The following is a 22,892-nucleotide window of genomic DNA, read 5'->3' on the forward strand; positions in this document are numbered from 1 at the left end:
TGAAAATGCCTTGTATTTCAATTGGTTTTAAATCGAGCAAAAATTTTTGAAGACACTAGAATATCATGGCTATTTTTGTAGTTAAAACAAGATAGATTGTATTCCTCCGCTAATTTTCTAAAGTTTTCCTAAATCTTGCTTGTACTGATCAGAACATTTAAATAACTCTATATGTATTCCATCTTGTTATTATTCTGACCTAATTAACAGTCATAACATTTGTATAAATTTTTTTTTTCAATTATCCTTTCGTCGATGTTCTTACATACTTTACATTCAGGATGAAGTTCTAATCCTATAGCTTTTATAGCCTAGCCTATCAATCTTATCTAATGTTGTTGTGTTGTCGTGTCTGTACAAATCACCAGAGCGGGCTTCAGAATTTCAATTTATATTTCACGCTTTTTTTTCTTTAGTCCTCGAGGAAAAGCTGCTCCATTCTGGCACGTTTTGTTTTTGACACGCATCGTACATGAGCATGGCTACGGAGCACAAAAGGAAAAGAACGTGACATTTTCAACCTTCGCAAAAAAAAAGGGAAAAAAAGCAACAGAAAATCTCATAAACAATGGACATTTTTATCACTTTTTCATTGTTATTAGTGCATTCCCCTTTTTTTGTGTCCTTTTTTGGGTGTATCTTTTTTGACTTAATGCGCCGGCATTTCTTTTGATTAGAATTTGATCATTCTAATTTTTTTTTATTTTTTTCCGAATAAATATAGATAAATTTAACTCTATTTACATCTTTCTGGCATAATTTCTACTTTAGTTTTGTCTCAATTAAATCTCCGCTTATTTATTTTTTTGGAAAATTATTCTGCTGGTTTTATTTATTTATTTCCCATGGAAACATAGGGCGTTATGTTAAATTCTATCAAAAGCTATTAATATTCACATTATCTGACTAACCTGCATATTAACTAGGGTAGAGTAGCGGTAACTCAGGGAATAGAGTACTTGTCTTTCATTAAGGTGACCCAGGTTCGAATCACTTCGGCGGCTGGTCGATATGAATTCTGCACCCGGCTCGCACCGACTACAGTGCTGACGTAAAATATCTTAAGTGGTAGACAGATCATGGTCAGAATCCCCATTCCGTCAGGCTAACCGTGGGAGATTTTCATGGTTTTCCTCTCTCTCTAAAGCAAAGGTTAATTCCATCAAATAGTCCACCACGATGCTAGTAATTTTGAATCCAATCCAGAAGACAAGCGGACTCCTGGATTAAGTATTGGGAGAAATTTGCCTTCATGGACAACTTTTTGACGGAACTAACCCTCATCTGCGTCACATAAATAGGAAAACCACGAAAACATCCCATGGTTAGCCTGACGACAAGGAGATTCCATCCCATGATCCGTCTACCTTTAAGGATATTTTACGTCAGCACTGTGGTCGGTGCGAGCCGGGTGCGGAATTCGTTTCGACCAGCCATCGTCGGGATTCGAACCCGGGTCACATCATTGGAAGGCGAGTGCTCTATCCCCTCATCCACTACGGCTCGTAATGTCACTATTGTATTGAAAAATGCTATTTTGTGACAAAACACGAACCAAAATATGAAAGAAAAAAAAAAACACTATGTCATTTCCTTACATTGATTACTGATCGAGGACCACTGATAATTATTTCATGGTGGTCTGATTCAAATTTAACTGGTCTCGGACCACCTCTAATTTTGAACCTTGTGTTTGTAGTAAAAAAAAAAAAAAAAAAAATCTCCACCACCTTTAACACGAGTAAGACTGAAACTTAGTATATACTTATATTGCCCAAAAGCAGTCAAAATAACTGGATTGTGAAAGAATAATGTGTAAAGAAATTTGTTTAAAATTAATTTTAAATATTTTTATATTATTTACAGTTATATAACAAGTTATTAGTAAATATTAACAATAAAAAAAATTATATGTCGTACAAAAAGTCACAAAATTCAAAGAAATTGTGTCATTATATACATCATTGTTTTTCTAATTGAATTCAAAAAGCATTCACAATGACTTCCTCGGGCAATCTAGTGTTAAATACACTCCAGATTTCATAAAAGATGTTTCTAATTACGAACAATAACGAAGAAACTCTCCTTTATCTGGTTATCATTATCTATTGGGACTAAACGAAGAATGAGAATAATTTAAGATTCTTGCACACTTCATCGTAGATAAACATGATTTCGCACGTTTATCATTCACGCATCTATTCCCGACATCCTTTTTGGGATAATGAAATATCTCCCTTCTGTAAATCAGGAAACTGAAGAAGGGTCTTGGGCTATTGAAGGAAACTCTTTTGGGGATGTTGGTGGATTACATTTGTCGGTGTTTATCGACAGGAAATGGCATGACTCAGTCACTCATTCCAAAGAGAATAGAAATCCTCTACCTCCCATGTTCGATCAATAGTTGAAGTGATGATGGAATGGAACAATCATTCTTAAATTGAATGAAATTCCTGGTCTTTGCTAACTTATTATCAATAGGATTCTTAGGCCTTGGATAACGTAGGCAGCATAATCCAGCTATAATAATAGTTTTTTTTTATATACTTTTTAAACAATTTGAACTTAACCAATATCTTGTTTGAATTATGATTACTGCCTGAATTGTTCTAAGCTAGAGGACACTATATCGCTAGAGAAACTTTTCTTTTACATAAATAGGGCCTGATTTAGAAATCAGAATTGTCGGGGCCCCCTCCGTCCGAAACTTTAAACTAAATTTACTTGTTTGTTTACAATTTGCTTTTAAGTGCAATAAAACATAAAAGAATTATGATTTATTTGAAGATTTAAGCTTGCATTTATTTCAATTTTTGTCTACTCATAATTCTAATTGACAATTTAAAAAAAATAGCATTTTGCCCTTTTTTTTAACTTTTTGGGTGGCCTTAGAAATGTGGGGCCCCGAGCCTTCCAAGCCTTATGATAAATCAGGCCTAGTAACATAAGTAATTTGTTGTTGACTTATGCCATTCAGGCAGAGGGGGTGCGATTGTTCTTGTTTTCCAGAAGCGCCATCTATGGCCAAGAATTTGGCTTCTGTCACACCCATACGTCATACCCGTTTATTGGGCGAGTCACATTCACACACAAAGGAGAAATGACATAGAACACAGATAGAGAGAAAAAAAACATCCATGCCTTGCCCGGGATTCGAACCCAGAACCTTTCTGATGCAAGAACAGTTCCCTGCCCCTTACACAGGCCGGTCGGCATTCTCAAAACATAAACAACCACTTTTTGAATCGGTGTTCACTTCAGAATTTAATGGGTTGTCATAAAATTCTAAATTGAAACAGATTTACAATTAGTTTGAATGTCCGTTAGAAGGATTGGATCAGTTACAATATCTGTGTAAAAGGGAATGGCCCATACCACTTGGACGTCCGATGACATCAACCAGCTTACAAGAGCTATTTTGTGTTGGAATACGTTGCTTAGAATAGTTGTAGGATCGATTATAGCAATTGCGGTATCATAATTAATACCGTAATTGCTCCAATCGATCGTCGGTCAGTAGCGAAAAGAGACATTTCATTCAAGCGATCGATCACACCACCCGTAGAGAGATTTTGCAAAGCTGCACGGTTCACCGACTCTTGTTAACGAGCTTCACAGCGTATGCACGGAAATTTCCCAACCAATCGCAGTGTGAATAAGGCGTTACAGTTAACGTTAGACAAACTTTTTTTTATTTTATATTATATCCGTCGTTGAACAGCCAATCCGTTGTTGTTAATTTACGTCGCACTAGAGCTGCACAATGGGCTATTGGCGACGGTCTGGGAAACATCCCTGAGGATGATCCGAAGACATGCCATCACAATTTTGATCCTCTGCAAAGGGGATGGCACCCCCGCCGACGACCTGCACGCGAAGTCGAGCACTTTAAGGTAGAACAGTTTAACGAGGAGAACAGCCAATCCAATTTCGGGTTTACGACTACTAATGTTCAACTCCGTAGCCTTGTAATTTTGATCCCAACCCAGATGATAAGGGAACTCCTGGATCAGTACCCCTAGAGGTATGATTTGTTATGGGAACATAGAGGACTTTGAGACTCGATAGATTTAACGTGCATCAGTCACCATTTACAACACGGGGAGTTTTGGGCTGGCGGGGATCGAACCCGCGAACTCTTGGACATGGGCCCAGTGCCCTACCAACCAGGCTATCTCGGCCCCGACAAACTCTTCGCAAAATCTTTCATTAAGTCCCCCCTTTCCAAAATTAAGCACTTTTTTACTTATTTATATATTTTTCTCAAAAGTGCCCTCGCTGTTTGCATTCAAAATAATTATTAAAAATCAAAGCGGGGGGGGGGGGGAGCATTGCGAAATAGGCAGTTCATATGACTTTGGAGAAATAGAACACTGGGTCATTAATATTTTCTTTTACACAAATTACAACGAAGACATTAAAGGTTTATTTAGATAAATTCAAAATAGAGAATACAAGTATTAATATTACCTAACGTAATCAAATAAATATAAGTTCTATTTATTGTTAGAGGCATGTTTGTTTTCTTTTCTCATTCTATTAAGCCAGTGATTCTCAACCACTGTGCCGCGGCACTTTTGTGTGCCGCCAAATTCTTAAAATGTGCCGCCAAATATTAAAAATGATACAATAAAAATTATAATGCTTTTTTTAATTATGAGTAAAGTTTAAAATAAGGAAAAGTGTATATGTATATACTTTTTAAAATTTTCCCACGCTTTAACAGCGTGATAGCATCTTCGTCGGCGATTTTATTGTCTCTGACAATCTTAAAATAAGATGGAAGTGTTTAACACACAATTTTAAAAAATGTTGTAAGAGCTGATCATTAAAGTAAGCTATGCAATTAGTAAGCAAACTAACAAAGAATAACTAAAAAAACAAATATATAAAAAACAAATTAACAAAGGATAATTAGCAAAAATTAAGCTAACAATAATTAGCAAAAAAACTGGTCAACAAGAAATAAATAAAAAAACAGTTAATAATTATAGAAAACAAGCTAACAATTTATAACTAGCAAAAAAAATAAATAACTGTTACTAACTAATAAAAAATTGGTCGAAAGAAATAATTAATCCCTTAATAAATGTGATTTTGTAGTGCATATTATTTTATTCCACATTCAAAATTATTATCACAAACTATTTAACACAGTGTAAAATAGGTAATTAAACAACTTTTAATCTAATTTTTTCATTGTGTGCCGTCAAATTTCGAAATCGTTAAAAGTGTGCCGCAACGAAAAAAAGGTTGAGAATCACTGTATTAAGCAAACGAAATTTATTTAAGAAATAACACAAAACGGCGCGTAAATTAGATTTGAAGCATTGTGTTTGACGCAAGCTGAAATCTTTTTTAAAGGAAATATCCTGTCGTCTAGAGTGGAAATAAATGAGTTGTTTTTGATGCCCTGGCACTAGGCGATAAGGGCCTGTCATTGTCTATTCCACCCCGTACCTTTTTCCTTCCTTTCTTTGTCAACTGCCGCTCATATCATAAATTAATACATAGTACTTTTTCTTCTTTCAAATATTTTTATTTATTTATTTATAATCAATCGGTCAATAAACTTACTCAGTTAAAAATAGCTTTTAAATAAAATAAGTATTTTTTTAGAATTATCTAGAATGTAGCTTTTTTTCCCATTGTATTTCACCTTTATTGATATTACAGGGTGCGTAGCGTTTTTAAAAAGTGCTTAATTTTGATTTACGTTTTTTAAAAGGCCTTAAATGTGTTTTTTATTTTTTTATTCGGAGTTTGTAATAAGTTCTTACTTTTCTATCTTCTGAAAAGATATTTTTTCTTTGCCGTATCAATTGTCGTTCTGAATAACGAAAAATGTATGATTTTCACAATTTTCTCTGCAATATTTATCACAAACTTGTTATTTTTATCATGATTATGTTAAGTTTTTGAAAATGTTTTTGAATTTTATGTTTATAAATTAAGAACTTTAAGCTATAGAGAAAAAAAATTTTTATTACTGCATAGATCCTAATGAATTTTTTTTTTTTTTTTGGATAGTGATTAAAAATATTTTTTGAATGCTTGAAAAGTACTTAAAAGCTGCTTATTTTTTGTTAAAAAATTTATCTACGCACCCTGTATTAGCTTATTTTTAAAATAGCTATTCTTTAATTCAGTTAGATTTACAATTAGCTCTAGTTTTTTTCCATCGGTAGAAGGAAACTGTGTGTAATTATTGTCTTTTAATTTAAGCTAATCATTACGTGTAAATGATATTAAATAATGTACATATAACCTTAATTAGAGAATCTAGGTAATCATTACAAGATATATTGTGGAGAACTGGATATAATGTTAAAATACTTGTTTTTGTGCGTCATCACAAGATTATTTCCATTACGGTAATATATGCATAACTAAGTACCAAAATAATCTTCTAATAAAATAAAATAAAAAAAACCGCCTTATTTAGGCATATGATAATTTCTTAGGTCTTATGGTTGATATAAAATATCATAAATTATTCCGAGTTTTAGCCGCAATCCTATTAAATTCTTTTCCCATCCTAGCCGCAAACCTCTCTAACCTCATGGTGCAAAAGTGCATAGTAAATTATGAATCATCCTTTAGTTGGGTAGGCGTGTGAAAAAAAGGGATGCCCAAATACGAAAGAGAAAAAAAAAGTGTGGGTGCTTTTTCTTGCCGAACAGTTTGTTATCTATAATTAAAGAATCTGCGCAAATTAATTAAAAGTTGAAATTAAATATCGTCGTGTTGAATTTAAGCGAACTGGTGACCTTTCACTTTATTTACCATTCAAAAAGGAGTGTCTGGGGGTGACTTTTTTTTGAAGTGAAGAGTAGGAAACTTACTTTTTTTTTTAAACATTTTGTTGCGCTTGTCAGTCTGCCGCTTGCTGTTGGTTACTTCCTTTTTGTGGTGGTTCACTCTCTTGTTGTCTACAGATTACGTGAGAACGATTGGGGTGCCCAGAATTGGCTACCTAGCGATTATTGGCTGATTTTGACTTCATTTTATTTCTGTTCTCTTTAAATATTAGATATTTTCTTCATTAAAAGTGTCAGTTTTGGACCATGAATTGCTAAAAATTTACCTTTTTCAACTAAAAACGTTTTTTTTCCCTCTCAAAGAAAGTGAATTTAAGTGAATTTCTGTGCCTTTTTTTAATTATTAAAAAAAAAAAAAACATAAAATAATTTTATTGAAGTTATACTTCTTATGCGACTTCCAACAAGGTTGCGTTAAATCACGTGGTAGGATCCAGTTTTCCCTCATTCATTTCCATATTGTTTTGGTTCTCACTAGCATAAAAATAATAAAAATCATAAAAATATTGTTTTTCTATAAAATTTTTTTAGTTTGATTTGATACACATAATTTAATGGGATAGTATTTTTTATTTTCAAATTTATTGGATAACAATTGTAAAAAATGAGTGAAAACAATCCCACGGACAATGCGACGGATTTAAGGTTATGTCAAGGTATGTCTCTTGTGAATATCAATTGATTGCTAGGTTTTCTGTTTTGAAATTACATTATGACGTATTCACATACATTATTAATACAAATACATTTTCCATGGCGAGACGATGAGGCAACCACAAGCACTTCCACTGGTTCAAGAGGTCCACGAGGGAAAAATGCACAATATTACCGTTATTACAGAGCACGGAAGCGAGCGGAGCAGGAAAAAGAGCCGTTGAATAGAATTAGTGATCCTTCTACGACTGCTGATTCTTCTACAATTAACGTCGCAGGTTACGAAGTTTAACTTCTTCCGCGCGGAGTGACTCCACGCACTATTTTTTTTTTTTTTTATTGTTTACAATGAGGATGTTCGTGTATTCCGCAGTGCATATTGAGCTAGGTATAATATGTTTTTTTGCAATTTTTCTGGCAGAAACATGATGCCTAGCTCATGAAATTTTTATTCTTTACTGTCACAAAATTGATCCGGGTGATTTTTGACTTTCTCATTTGAAGTAAAGGCATTATCGCCTAAGAAGTTTTCTATAGACATGAACAAATTTTCTAGATAACACATTTTTGCTCCTAGTGCTGATGTCCTTCAAAAAAGTACAATTTTCTTGATGTTTAAGAAGCAGAAGTCTAATTACGACATCATAAATTTCTTTCGGTAAGAAAGTGAGGAATACATACGTTAAATTTAATCATTCAGCGATCTGACGCGATTTGTTTTTGCCAGTTAGCACTAATTAATGCCTTTATTATGTCTTCATCAACCTAAACTGGCCAAGCATCTTTAAGCAAACTTAATGCATCTTAATCGAAATTTCGAAAACCAGTTTTGGCACGTCTTATCTAATACAGCTCCATACACATAGGATAATTTTTTTTTCCCTTGAACAAACAGTATTTTTACCTTTTCGATAGTAATAAAGTATACGATTCCGAAAATGCTGCATTTCACTTTAAATATTTGAAAGAGCACCAACCAAAAAAACTTCTGCTTAGAATCAATCGAACTTTTTTATTCACAGGTATATTATCAGCTTTCAAAATTTATAATGATTTCATGATTGTACAACTTCAGTGTGAAGTTGGCTATGAAAAAAATACAATTAAGTCCTCTTAATAAAAAAAAAAAAATAAATAAAAAGAAAAAGAAAAAACAATTTTCTTAACTACTCGATGCAGTAGATAATTCCAATAAATAGTTATAAATTGCATCAATATTTCTTTATTAAAAAGTTTTCTAAGCATAATTTACTTTAAAAAAAAAAATTACTTCCATGCTTGATTTTATGCTTTTAATTATTATATTTGATTAGCTAATATTGATATTTGATTGCCTAGCTTGATTTTATAACGTAAAAATTTGTTAGAACCTGATATATATTTTTTTTATAAAATTATGATTTGGTCATAATTTTCTAATGAAACTAATGTACTCATTTTCGTCTAATTTCAAATTTAATTGAAAATGAGAAAAAAGTCAAAAGAAACATTGAATCTGCCTGACCTTGGCTGCATATATTAGATTTTGGCGAACTTTTAGTTTCACCGCATCCCTTCTTCTTCCAGCAAACCTCAACTCTGTAACGCGTTCGGGGAGTTTTTCATATGGGAGCTGAATTCTATGTCAGCTGCTTCTGTGTGAAGTTCATTTTTCCCCATTGTGTTTCATTTCAGCTTGGTTTCGTTTTCTTTAAATCTTTTTCGCTTATTTTTTTTTATACGTTTGCCTACAACGAAATCAAGTTTTTATATCATAATTAAAAAGTAAACAAGCAAGCAAATTACCGCTGAATTTTAATATACTCAAGCAGTATTCCTGAATGTAATTTACAATAAATGCCAACCTAGTAGTTGTGGTTTTTATATGATGTGAATTATATTTCTGGTGTTAATTATGGTCCTACAATGTGAAATCGAATTCTCCTATCGTGATGTCACAAAAGTGATTACCATGTGTTTCCAACAGTGATGTGTATGATTAAAAAACAATCTTTTTGGGATTCTCTCAAATTTGATTTCTAAAAATGGTATTAGTTGTTAAGTGTACTGTTTAATTTTTATTAAAATGAGGACCACAGGAATGGTATGTTGGAATGCACCGATTGAAGTAGACTGGATGGGTAAGTTGAAATATTTTAGCTGAAATTATTTTAGAATTATTTTAAATGTGTTATTCTGAATGAATTGTGATATAATGCTGCAGGTTTAAAATATACTCTGCAATTCAATTCATTCAAGTTTAGTTTGCTGGTAATAAATTGTAAACTAGTAATGTAAAAAAAAAATTAAGTCAACTGTTTAAGTCATAAAAATATTTTATTTTAGTTACTTTTTATTAAATAATCAAAATTTTTTCTCCAACATAAAACTAAAATTAATTAATTAAATTTAATAAATGAATTAATATTTGAAAAAACTAAATAAGGCCTCTAAAGAAACAATAAAAAATGATCGATAATGCCCTCAAAATTTTCAAAAACATGCTTCATATTTATTAACTTATAAAGAATTATGAATTGTAACTTGTTTTTATGAATTCAAATTTTAAAAAAAAATGTATAAATAATCAAATTAATAGGATGTTTTGGAATTCGGAGGCAAAAATTTAAGGAATGATTAGAAAACATCTTATCAAGCAATTTTAACTACTCAGTGAATGGGCGGAGAGAGCAAGAAGTGAACCACTAGTAGATCTCCGTTACTGTCACATAAAAGAACCAAGCACCAAATAGATAGAGGATGTACTAAATTAATTTAACGTATATTAAATAACGTGCCCCGATCGCTAAGTTACAGATGTGAAGGTAGTTTCTGTAATTATGCCATACAAGCTGTCAATAGCAGTAATTTAGTACCTGTTTGGTGTTGTGTTCTTTTATGTGACATTAAGGTATACCTTCTAGTGGTTCACTGCTTACTCTCTGTCCATTCATTGTATGGTGATAGATGTTTTCCTATCACACCTTTAATTGCCCATGAGTTTTGTCTCACCCCCCTGTAGGTATATCATGAATAAAATAAAATATCAATAAATACCTGATAAAAAAGAATAACAATAATAATTTTTAGTATTTATCTTCAAGTGTATCAGAATTGCATTGTATTATTATAAAATGTATTTTTATTTTTTTAAATTGGAAGATTGCCTATTGTCCAACGGCAAATTCTTATATTTTGAAAAGCTCAGTTCAACATTGACGCTTGTTATTGGAGGATATTTTTATTAAAAAGATTCAATGCAAAGTTCACAATAATTTGTAATAGAAAACAAATCATTTACAAGCAAAATGCTGATTAAATAAAAAATATTATTCATAATAAAAGGGAGAAAATTATCTGAAATATTAAAAAAATGACCTAAAATGCATTTTAGCCAGGTTGAAACTAATAAAAAGCATAAAATGAAAACTTTCGCATCGTAGTAATTCCCTTTAAGATATAAAAAATAATTGAAAAAATATTGTTTTGAGTTGAAATATATAACTGAAAAAGGTATCGGTTGCTCTTCAGAATTTTCCACATCTTTATAGAAAATAGTACTATGAAGAAAAATATGGAGAATTTTTTATGGAGAAAGTCATCATAAACATTTCCATACTTCTGTGAAACTAATTGAAAAATTACCGGATAGAACTACATTGTTTTCAATAAAACTGTAAGACTAACTGTAGTATCGGAAAATACTGTGTGTTATTCAGATGTAAAATTCAGTGATAAGGTATTGACGATCACCTTCTCATTTCCTTGAAAATAATAATAATAATAATAACACTGTTTTAAAAGACAGGCGAGTTATATTTCTACATCATATTTTGCCAAAAACTATCGTCCAGCCTTATTCATATTTTCCGTAAAGATATAAGACCTATTGAAAAATTACCGGCGAATGATGGCAAGTTTGGTGAATCTTAACTTGGATGGCTATCTTTAACTTATATTAAATTACAATCGATTTAAGACATTAATTAATCGGCATTTATGTTTTTGGTAAAACCTTGCTATTGCTTAAAACAAACTCATAATTAAAATTTTGAGATGTATTTTTTTTTCTCGAAAAATATTGCTTTAAAATTATGCTTTTTATTGATTGAAAAAACTGTTTGTCTTTTACTTTTAAGTTGTTTTCTCTGTTAATATCGTTTTAAGCCGATTACATAATCTTGCATTAAACATCAAAAAACGAAATGTACTAAACATAAAGTTACGGAATTAGATGCAATTTTTCCGAAAGATTATTTCATTATCTGTATCGACATGATTTGAATAATTCTGAAACTATTATTTCATTATTTGTATCGTCATGATTTGAATAATTCTGAAGCTATTATTTTATTATTTGTATCGACATTATTTGAATATTTCTGTAACTATTATTTCATTATTTGTATCGACATAATTTGAATATTTCTGAAACTATTATTTCATTATCTGTATCGACATGATTTGAATAATTCTGAAACTATTATTTCATTATTTGTATCGACATGATTTGAATAATTCTGAAACTATTATTGTTTACGGTGAAAAATTACTTGTCTTCTTCTTTCAATAGTTCTTTAAATATCCTAAGTTATTTGATAATTTGTTTAATTGTTATTTAATTATCTAACAAAGGAAAAGTTTATACTGCCACAAAAACTGGATATGAACTTAAACAAAGCAATTTGCTTTTAATTTTATTTGTTAAATTTTGTCTCATTTTCTCTAGGTATCAAAATAAATTTTTAAAAATATCCTAATATTTATCAAAGAAAGTTACATTTTATTACTTACATGCTGCCAGTTATGTAAATTAAAAAAAAACCTGCGTGCGATTCTTGCTCCATGCTCATTAACATTGACCTTGATCATGATATTTCAGCAGATTCATGCTGGCTGAAAAGACACGATTTAGGAGTGGCCAATAAAACAAATTCTTGTTTACATATAATGATAATCGTGAATAGTTATAGCATGACTGATGAAAATTTAATTGATGTGTATGCTAAATCGCTTCATTGTGAAAAGTATGAGCGAAATTAGAGATTGATTACAGCTAAGATTCGTTTAAGGAAGTAACAAAGATAAAATCGTGGTGTATTGATTTATTTTTAAAATATACTTTTTTCAATTACGGTCATTACTATCTTTATCTTTAACTGTCGAACAAAGATATCAAATATGTTCTGAAGTTGTGATACAAAGCAGTGCTTTTTTCATAGGAAAAAATCAGTTTGCTTTGTCAATAGGAAAAATAAGTTAACGAATAGTAATTACTTTAAAAGTCATAACAAAATAACATTTCCTTTTATCTATTATCCAATTTAAGTATTCTTTTTTCACGAGTTCGAGGTTTAAAAAAATTAGAGGTGTGACTAATTGTCCTAGGCGATACCAAAACTTTAATATTGTGGTATATATTATTTTCGATATTTATAGTTATTTATAATTAGCGCGAGATTTTCGAAATCGATAATTATCGTTATCAATACTACTGGGTACATTATAGTATTCGATATTAATCGTTGACGATAGTTATCGTATATTCGATATTTATCGTATTAATGATATTCAAGATATATCGTTATAATATCATTATCACGATACTTATACGTATATCGATATTTCACGATTTATGATCGAACTCTAGCAATTATTTATTAAATTATTTTCATTAATGGCACTTATGCATTTTAGTCAATACTCTGGATTATTAAAAATTATTATGCTTGAAATAACTAAAATAATATTTTAAATTTTATTCTTGTATCAATGTAATAGCCAACGTCTCATATGTTATTTATGTAATGCTGTTTATGATGTAATTTTTACAAAAAAAAAATCTGGTAAATGCTTATCAGCAATTATCATCCTCGTTTCAAACGATTATTTTTTTTAGTTATCCTTTTCTCACTGCCCTAATTATCATAAATTATGACATGTTAGCAATCATAAGAATCAATTACAATCTTCTGTATTTATTTGCTTCACTGAGATCAACCTATTTCCTACGTCGGGTAACTGGATTTAATATATGTTACATTATCATTCTTTGTCGATGACGTGTCGAGATATTTTGACATTTACATATTTATGCGGGTGTATTCTATTGATCTTCCTTCCCCCCTAAATCCTCTTTTGATACTTTAGGATGCGTCTGTCAAAGAGTCTTAATCTCTTAAACTTGCGTGTTGTGTGCTTCATGGTGGTCTTCTTTGACACCATTTGAACATAAGTTGAGATTGCACTATCCATTGTCGCTATCCTGTTTCTTTAATTATATTTTAACCTCTTTTTTTTTAATTTTTGAAGTAATTTTTTTATTATTGAAATCATGAAAGAAACGAAAATTTTTTTGATTCAGCTTTTTTATGAAAACAAATATCTATATCAGCTTTAATCTACACACTGCTGTATTTTCAGAAAATTCCATTACAACTCGAAGTTATTCCATTAGAACTTCTATTCCAAAAAAGAAATTTCATACCATGTAGAATATTCCGAATTCGAATTGTATCGTTCCAAATTCAAATAAGGACAGCTTTTTGCTTGTTCTTTTTTTTTAAAATCTAATCTTGATCGTCTGTCTTAGTCTTAAATAAAAATTATATGTAAATATCATTGAATTTTTAAGTATCTGCCTTTTAGTTGATTATCTTTTTAAATCGCCTGTCTCTCTTCCTATTAGTTTTTTAATTGAATATTTATTTATTTTAAATTTAATATTTTTTTTTTTTAACAAATCTGTTGGTTCTTAATGCTTGAATATAAACTGTATGAAAATATTTGGTTCTCCTTTGGAGTCGGCTTTTTAATTGAGTAAACGTACTTTATTAGTCGGTTGGTTCTTAATGTTTGAATATAAACTGTATGGAAATATTGGGTTCTCCTTTTTCATTTGCCTTTTAATTGAGTATCCATACTTTATAAATAGGTGGGTTCTTAATGCTTGATTATAAAGTGTATGAAAACGAATTATTTTGTATGCTGCAATTAGTAGCTTTATAAATGCCTAAAGTTTAGAAAAAGAAGAAAAAATTTAAAATGAGTGTTATAATATTTGATAACAATCCTTATATACGTGAGTTTTATATTTACATGGGTTAATCTCGGCTTTTAAATACAATATTATTGTGGCGTTTTCAAATCATTTTATTCAAAGTATTTATTTCTATCAATTTACCTCCTTTTTTTTCGATTGTGTTAAGACCATCAAAATGTCAAAAGTTTCTCGCAAAGAAAAAGTTTCTAATGCAGATAAACACTTGAGTTGCGTAACTCATACGTCGTTAAGCAAACGAGAAGGAAAAAATAGAAAGTAAGAATGGGGCGTAATCACTACCTGTTTTTATTAAGTGTAAAAGTAGAAGTCGTTACGAAGACTAATTACGCTATTTGACGTAAAACTTACCATTTTGTCTCCCCCTTTTTTTAAAAAAATCACGAAACACTTTCTCGAGCTTCAAGTAAAAATAAAATCGAGAGTTTCTTTTGGAAAAAGTTTGTTTCGAATAAGTATAAACAAAATTTTGATTTGTCTACATTGTTTTCGTGTTACATCTTCGAAATGGGAATAAACAACAACAAAAAATATTTTATACTTTGATGTTTCTTCTTTCTTTTTCCACCCAGTGGATTTTAGTCATTCATTTATCCTTTATTTTGATTTCATTTAAAAAGTTGAAGAACCCCTCCTCGAACTTCCATATGATTGAGACTTAGATTGACCATTTAATTTATATATCTGAAGGTGAAAAATGTCTCACAAGCAGGAAGAAAAATATCCAAAAATTTTATCCAGATGTATTGTGTAGCGTTGGTTTGTATAGCAACAGAGAAATCTCATTATTCATCTTATTTTTTTTGACCCTATGTTTCTTGACATCTTACTTTTTATTTATTTATTTATTTTAACAACAAAAATATATTCTACCATTTTTCTTGCAAATTCTACGAAGCGCTCTAATGGTATCCTTTATTCTATTCTATACTTTAATTTCCACAACACGCTTCAAACCTAGCACACGCAACTCTCATCATCAACTTTAAAAATGCGCAATTTAAAACGGTTATGGTTCTTTTTGGTGCATCCCATCTGATGAAAACAAAGCGCCATTCAGGAAACCGGCGAGACAATCGAAGGAAACGACCTATGTCCACCATCTTCACGTGGACAACTGCAAACGGTGTGTTTCTTCCTGGGTCAGACCATGTTCCACGCTAGGATAACAACCTGTCTCTATTCTGATCACACCTTTTTGCCTTTCTGGAGTCTCTAATTAAGCCTTTTCAACCGAGATGTGCACTACACTTCATTAACCCAGCATGCACTTCTGCTTTGGCGTGATTTTTTTTAGAATGCCGGTCATCCTCTTATAGAGATGTTTTGCACTGTCGTGTATTTTTTATCTTCTTGTGTTTCTCTTTAAATGAGTCTTAATTGTTGTCCTGACAAAGGATTGACATATAATCCAATTAGTAGAATCAGATAAACATTGTTGGTTCTTCTTTATTTGTTTAGTTGTTGAGGGGTGACATTTATGTAAATAGTCGAAAATGTGCAATGCGGCTGTCGACGTTATTTGGGTTAGTCTAAACATTGTCGTCTTAGATTGTCTTGTATTTTGAGACCTTTTGCGATAGACTACATTAACCCTTTTTTTTAAACAATTTTTTCTTCCATTGTTAATAAATCTAATTACTAATTAAATGTTTCTTATACACCAAAAGCAAATTAAGCTTCTTCAAAGGCAGAGAGATGACGTCGATTTTGGCCTATTTTTATGCTAATTAAAGTATAATAATGATGAAACTTACTTATGTAATAATAATATTTTTTGCTTGTTTTCGTATCTTTTTTTTCTTTAAATTTATTAAATTCTAATGATAACATGGGATAACTTGCAAATTAATCTAGATGTTTAGATTCAAAATTAAAATATTAAATATGAAGGAGTTTTATTGTGATAGTAAATTTACGATTTTTTACATGTTAACATTTATATTATAAGTTTTAAATGCTTAAAAATAAATATTTATGTAAATAAAATAACGGAACTAGTTGCGACTAAATGGCAGAGATTTAGTATCATAACTTAATTTACATATCTTAACCGATTCACTGTGGATACAATTGATTTTGAAGCCAACTGTCACGTGACAGATTGCCAAATACAAATTGTGACCACTTTGATCAACCTGCATAGGGACCGAAGGTGTGCGGTATCGGTCCTCATTAAACTGTTCTACCGTAAAGAGCTTGACTTCGAGCGCAGGTTGTCTGCCTACCAAAGAGGAGGAGCCATTCTTTCCGCAGAGAATAAAAATTGTGATGACGTGTCTTCAAATCATTCTCATAGATGTTTCCCAGACCGTCGTTAATAGCCTATTGTGCAGCTCTAGTGAGACGTAACTAGAGTACCTACCTTAATATAAATTTGCATTGTATTTTTAATTTGATTTTTAAAGGATGCAGATATTTTATCTTATCCTTTATTATTTTTTAATTTATGTATTCACATTTGATATTAAGATATTTGAGGCATAAATACATATTTACAAAAAAAAGGAAACTATTTTAACGTTCTTACTCAAAAATTGTTCTAGATAATCAAAGTTTCTGCTCTGAATTGTTTCCAAAACAATATCGCTGATGTATCCTTTATTCATTTTTCTGTTTTCCTCATAACGGGAGATCAAATTTTCGTTATAAGGAAACGCTTAAAAGTTGTTTTTCTTTCCCCTTTGAAATTTAGTGTAGAACGAAAACTTTAGCTGTACATAACTCACGATATAAATGTCAACTCAAATACTCTTTCTAGGGCAGTAAGTTGATAGTAGTTTCAATTTAAAGGATTTTTCGGCTATCTAATCGTAGTGGATTATATATTGGCAAAATGTTCTTGGTTTCGCTCCGCTAAGCTTACATAAACCAACGTATTATTCTTTAATTAATTTTCCTCGTAAATACCGAAAAATTGCATTCTGTTTGGTATTAAGTTTGAAAATGTTTTCAATAAATCTGTGATTGATGTATTTTTCCTCATAATTTTCCTTAGTTGTTATTTATTAATTATTACGTTTTTATTTATTTTTGTTAAGTCTAACAAAAATAACGTTTTAGAAATAAGTAGGAAATGTTTTAATTTGCTAACGTAAATTGGATTTTTCTAGTTTTGAAATGAAGTTCATACCCAGAGTTGGTTTGAGAACTAATTTTTTAAATTAGGAATATATTTTATCCAAAAAGTTCATGATGTTCCGCGGAACCCTAAGGTTCCGTGGGAAAGGTAAACTAGTTCCAAAAGTTAGAACTTTTTTCAACGTTTTTTTAAAAACTATTTCTGAAACCTGTATTCATATTTTAATCCAATCAATAATCCATTATTTACGTATTATTTTGGTTGCCGTTAAAATAAAATGTCAATATTAAAGAAATTGCTCAGAAAAGTACATAATTTTTGAAAAGGACATGTATTTACAAATTATTGCATTAGTACTTCCCTTCGCACTTTTCAAACCAAAATAAAATATGTTAATAAAGAACTACTCTTAACTTTCAACGTTTCTTTTTAGTTTAAATTTCAACGAAAGCCATAATTCGGCTTGTTTCATTCATTTTCAGGTTTATGTACCCAAATCAAATTCAAATCAAAACTAGATTCAGCTCTAGATCAATTATTTCAACAGTCAGATCTGATCTGATTTAAAATGATTGATACTTAAACTATAAAAAAGATACCATTATTCTTATTTAATATTTTCAGAATAAAGCAGTCTTATATAGGTTAATGCGTTCACAATTGTCTTAATATACTTAAGTTATAAAGTCGGGGTTCCGTCAAAAGAAAGTTAGTTATTTAGGGTTCCATAGCCGAAATAAATTGGGAACCGCTGACCTGTTATACTTAGTTGAAAATTTTGGATCGTGTTAAACCTTAAAATTCACATTTGTTGCAACCTTAATACTTAGAGTACAAAATTGAACCACATTATCGTACTTTTAAAAGTTTTGCTATGGCTCAATTTAAAACCTTCTTAGAGTGAAACTAAATTGCACTGCGTTATGTTTCAATGTTGCACCAATTTTTTTGGTGGGCAAATCAAGTTTGACATGACTAGTTTCAGTTAAAAAAAAATCATTAAGATTTTCCTCCAACTCGCTCCTGATATCGGCGTAACGTTTACGCATACTTAAATAGAGTTATAAGTAAAATTAGAAGTTAGTTATTAATTATAGTAGATACAGACTGATGATCTAATTATTACACAAAGCATTAATATTAATAATTAAGTTTTAACCACTCTCCAGCTGCTTTATTTATGCATTAGTTATCGCCTATAAATAATCTAAGTTATCAATAAGGAGCCAAGAATAGAAAGACATTAAACCAAATAAATTTATTCGAGAATGAGAGAATAACGACCTTTTTGATGTTTTTACAACATCAACAAGTACCAAATCCATCTGCAAATTGCCTGGAGGATGAACAACCGATCTTCAAAAATCAGCACTTTGGCGAAAATGCACTCATTTGCGGGTCAAGAGCTCTTGTTCGATCACTAATCATTAGTTCTTCAGGTAGAATGAACGATGTAATGTCTGCAAGGAACAAGGAAAGAATCCATAACGACCTTCATATTCAAGACCAATTTCAATCTCGGTGGAGGAATTGGAGAGTTTCATGTTTATAATGCAACTATGCATTGAAAGTTTGTGTATACTTGGTTTTTGGAATGGTTTTTGATGCCTATTATGGTTTGTGGGATTGAGGTCGGCTTGATTGATGTTTGGTCATTTGATGGTTAATTTCGTTTGATGGTATTTTTTGATGTTCGACCTCGTGGTGGAATTGGTAAGAAATAAGAATTCGACGCGAAAGGCGTTTTCTTGCATCTCACTTGAAGAACTGAAATTAAATTCGTTCTACAAGATTCGCTCAAACAATACTAATTATTACAGACAAGTTATTATTGGAAGAAGAAATGCTCAGTGTGTATGTTTTTTTCTTTTTTTTTATTACAATTGTTTTTGTTTGTTTTTTTGATTCATAGATGTTGAAAAGACTGTCATTTTTATGCACAAAAATAACGATTACAAAATTGAAAGAGTAAAAAAAGAAAAATTATCTAATAATTTTTTTTTCTTCTGATCAACACATAAAGAATATAGATATCGAAAAAAAAAATTTCATATTCATTTTTTTTTATTGAACTTGAGGAGTCGTTATCGGAAAGAAGAAAAAAAAAAGATTTTAGAACTCGAGAAATGTATGGCAATAACTGATGATAAAACCACGTGTATTTACGACGAAATCAGACGCTTCAAAAATGGGTTAATTAAATGCACGTTTCGAGTTTCAACTGTTGTAATAAATAATATCGAATTAAAGAAATCGAGATTTTAAAAAAAATATATATGCAAAAATCAGAAGTGAATTGCCGAAAAATTAATTGAAAAAAAAACAATAGAACTATCTTTCGTGAAACGAATGGTTTTTATTTTCTTAACTCAAGGATGACCCCAACCAAATTGGATGCAGGGCGCGGTTAGTTAGTTTTATTTATTTATTCTGTTGGTTAATATCACATAGAAAAAACATTAGAAGCTTAAAAATAAATTTCTGGCTCACCTCGTATTGTGTAAAAACTATAACTTTTGGCTTTGCAATATTGAATTTCAATAGGATTAAACAAAGCCTTTTTTTCTCTCTCAAAACCACTTAATATAAATGGTCAAGAGTAGGCAAAAATTGCTTCAATGTCTTTTAATGTTTAAAAAAGATCCTTGAACGCGTTTGAATAACGTCTTCTACGAAGCATAACCTTGTACGCACTGATGCACTGAGTAAAAAAAGTAGCCTTTTTTTTATGACTCACTCATTTCGTGATTTTAGTATTCTTGTTATAATTAGATATAATATCTTCCACGATATTTAGTCACACTCATTACCCAATCAATTGACTAAATTGCTCTGAATTATTATTCTGTGACTTGAGAACGTCATGTTTCTCACGTAGTTATACATATTGTGCAATTTTTTTTTCGAGAAATAATTGTTATTTCGATTTGGTAATTAATACTTGAAATTCGCCTATTAGTATAGAAATTACAGTTAGACCTCTATTTAACCAGGGGTCTGTCCAGACATTTTGTAAAAGGTCCGTTTTTGTAAAATTGTGAAAAAATTACTCGTAATTTGTGAATATAAAATAAACGTTAAGTCACATTCTTTCAACCAGGGTCCGGCTTTTGTGAATTTGTGCAAATAGGATCCGTTATTTGTCCAAATAGGGTCCGTCCAAAAAACTTTTTCAAGGAGTTTTTAAATTGTAAAGGCATACAAGATTATGCTCAACACTGTAAAATTAAAATTAAAAAAATTAAATTTTAAAAAATAAACAGCATTTGCAGCTATTAAATTAGCGATGCAACATACAAATATTAGGTATTTAGCCTATACTGCTGAACGCTGAAATATTCATTTCGGACGAATAAAGAAGAAGCGTCTGCCGAAGATAAAATTTAGTTCGTTTACATGTTTTTCTCCCCCCCCCCTTCCAGGGAAGGGTTTATTCGATTAACAAAACAATAATGAAGATAAACAAATTTGTGAAGGGTCCGATTAAAAGATAAATTATTTTGTGTGTGCGTTTTTAAGTTAAAATATGTTGTGAAGGGTCCGTTTTTATGAAAAGATATTTTGTGAAGGGTCCGTTAACGGACCCAAATTTCTTCTAAACAGACCCCTGATTTAATGAAGTTGCTAAATCCCGATAATAAGTTCGTTACATGGAAAATTTGTTGCATAGAAAATCACCTTTTGAAATACTTAGGCAACACAAAACAGGTTTTGAATTCATAAACACTAGGCATAATTGAAATAGCAATCGATACACCTTTTTCTTGTAAATAGTATATCTACTATTTATTTTATAAATATTGACCATAAAAAAAATCTGCATGGAAAGCAAGAATAGAGCAAAACGTTATACAGTGTTACGCTATCATGCTACATACATTTTCAACTAAAAAAAGCTAAATTTGTGTATATTAAAATTATAATAAAATCCGTTAATTTTGTCTTGAGTTTTTCGTTTGAAATGCAAACTAAGTGCAAGTATCAAATTTATAGTGCAAAGTATCAAAGTTTCAGCTCAAACAATTTTAAAATGTCAAATTTCTGATACTACGCGTAAGATTCATAATTTCATACTTAGTTTGATAAATTAGTTTTAATTTTTTTTTTTAATTCTTACTTTTAAAACTAAACTACATTTATGTATTAACCATGAAATATCAATTTCACTAATTGGTATCAATTGCAGGAAGCTTAAGAAATTCAAATTTATTATTTTTAATTCGAATCTTAGTAATATTCAAATTTAATTTTTCTCTTCTTCAAAAAGTTTTAAGTATAACATTTTAATGCAAAATAGCCTTCAAATTAAATTTTACTAGGCTCTAAAATTTTCTTTCCTTACTAAATTGAAAATATTAAATTTATAATGCAAGGCAGTTTGCACTCAAACAATTATAAAATGCTAAATTTGTAATATTAAAGTATTCGAGGTATAATTTCATGCGTAAAATGTATACTTTTTTTTTTAAACTTAAGTGCAATTATATATTAACCATCATATAATAATTAAACAACTTCTCTTATCTGCATCTATTTCAGGATTTAGCTTATATATAGATTGAGAAATATATATTGAGAAAGTTGTATTCCCTCCCTTTTTCGCTATATGAATAATTTAATCCCTTTTAAAAATTCTGTCATCTATCATTTTACAAAACTTATTTCCCACAACAAAACTCACATATAATTCTTAAACGTTGTTGTTATCGCAATTCTTGTTATTTACTGTAATTACTTGCATGTGAATATGCTCTTGTTTCAATCAACCTTAATCTGAAATGCACTTTCCTACAAGTTCGACAAGCGGGCTTACCTTATTTTCGTGAGTCATGGTTTACATTTCCCTCCTATTATAGCGTTTTTATTCAATAAGCACCCTGTTTTCCCCCCGAAATAGGAACCTATTACCTTTTCCTTTGTCTGTAGAAAACTCCAGGAAGGTAAATGTTTTTTTATGAAGGTAATAATTAAGCCTTAAGTGGGAGATTAACTTCATGCTAAATTTGACTCTCTTGATCTGTTTGCTTTTCTCTCTGGAATGTATAGTGCCATAGGTAAAGATCTCGATAATGGAATGAAGATTTATACTGCTTTTTTAAGGGTGGTCTGTCTAATTTAGACCTGCTTTATGCCGTGATTTATCGTTTTCTGGTTCCAGTGTAAGTTTGTTCTTGCCTTTTGTTTCGTGCTGATATGTCATTGTTGTTCGATTGCGGAGTGTCTTATTTCCATAAGTAGACTTTGAAATAATCGATGCATTGTTGATCTAGTCACTTGAATACATCTCTTCCCCCCC

General features: G+C 30.5%; 1 protein-coding gene across 7 annotated transcripts in view; it reads left to right on the forward strand.

The window, feature by feature from the left end:
- The window catches only part of LOC107448763 (SLIT-ROBO Rho GTPase-activating protein 1), a 231,283-nt gene that overhangs the window by 165,634 nt on the left and 42,757 nt on the right, over positions 1–22,892 (forward strand). The window contains exon 1 of one of the 7 annotated variants that reach the window (XM_087151253.1): positions 9,056–9,595. The exons of 5 other annotated variants lie outside the window; for them this stretch is intronic. In XM_087151253.1, coding sequence (XP_087007379.1) covers positions 9,541–9,595 — 55 coding nt within the window. In that variant the 5' untranslated portion in view covers positions 9,056–9,540. Of the gene's footprint in view, positions 1–9,055; positions 9,596–22,892 lie in introns of those variants that run through there. One more of the 7 variants, XM_087151256.1, reaches the window with a different exon arrangement.

Source organism: Parasteatoda tepidariorum, chromosome 9 (assembly GCF_982258835.1).
Source record: "Parasteatoda tepidariorum strain Cologne lab strain chromosome 9, Ptep-v5.0, whole genome shotgun sequence".
NCBI lineage: Eukaryota > Metazoa > Arthropoda > Arachnida > Araneae > Theridiidae > Parasteatoda > Parasteatoda tepidariorum.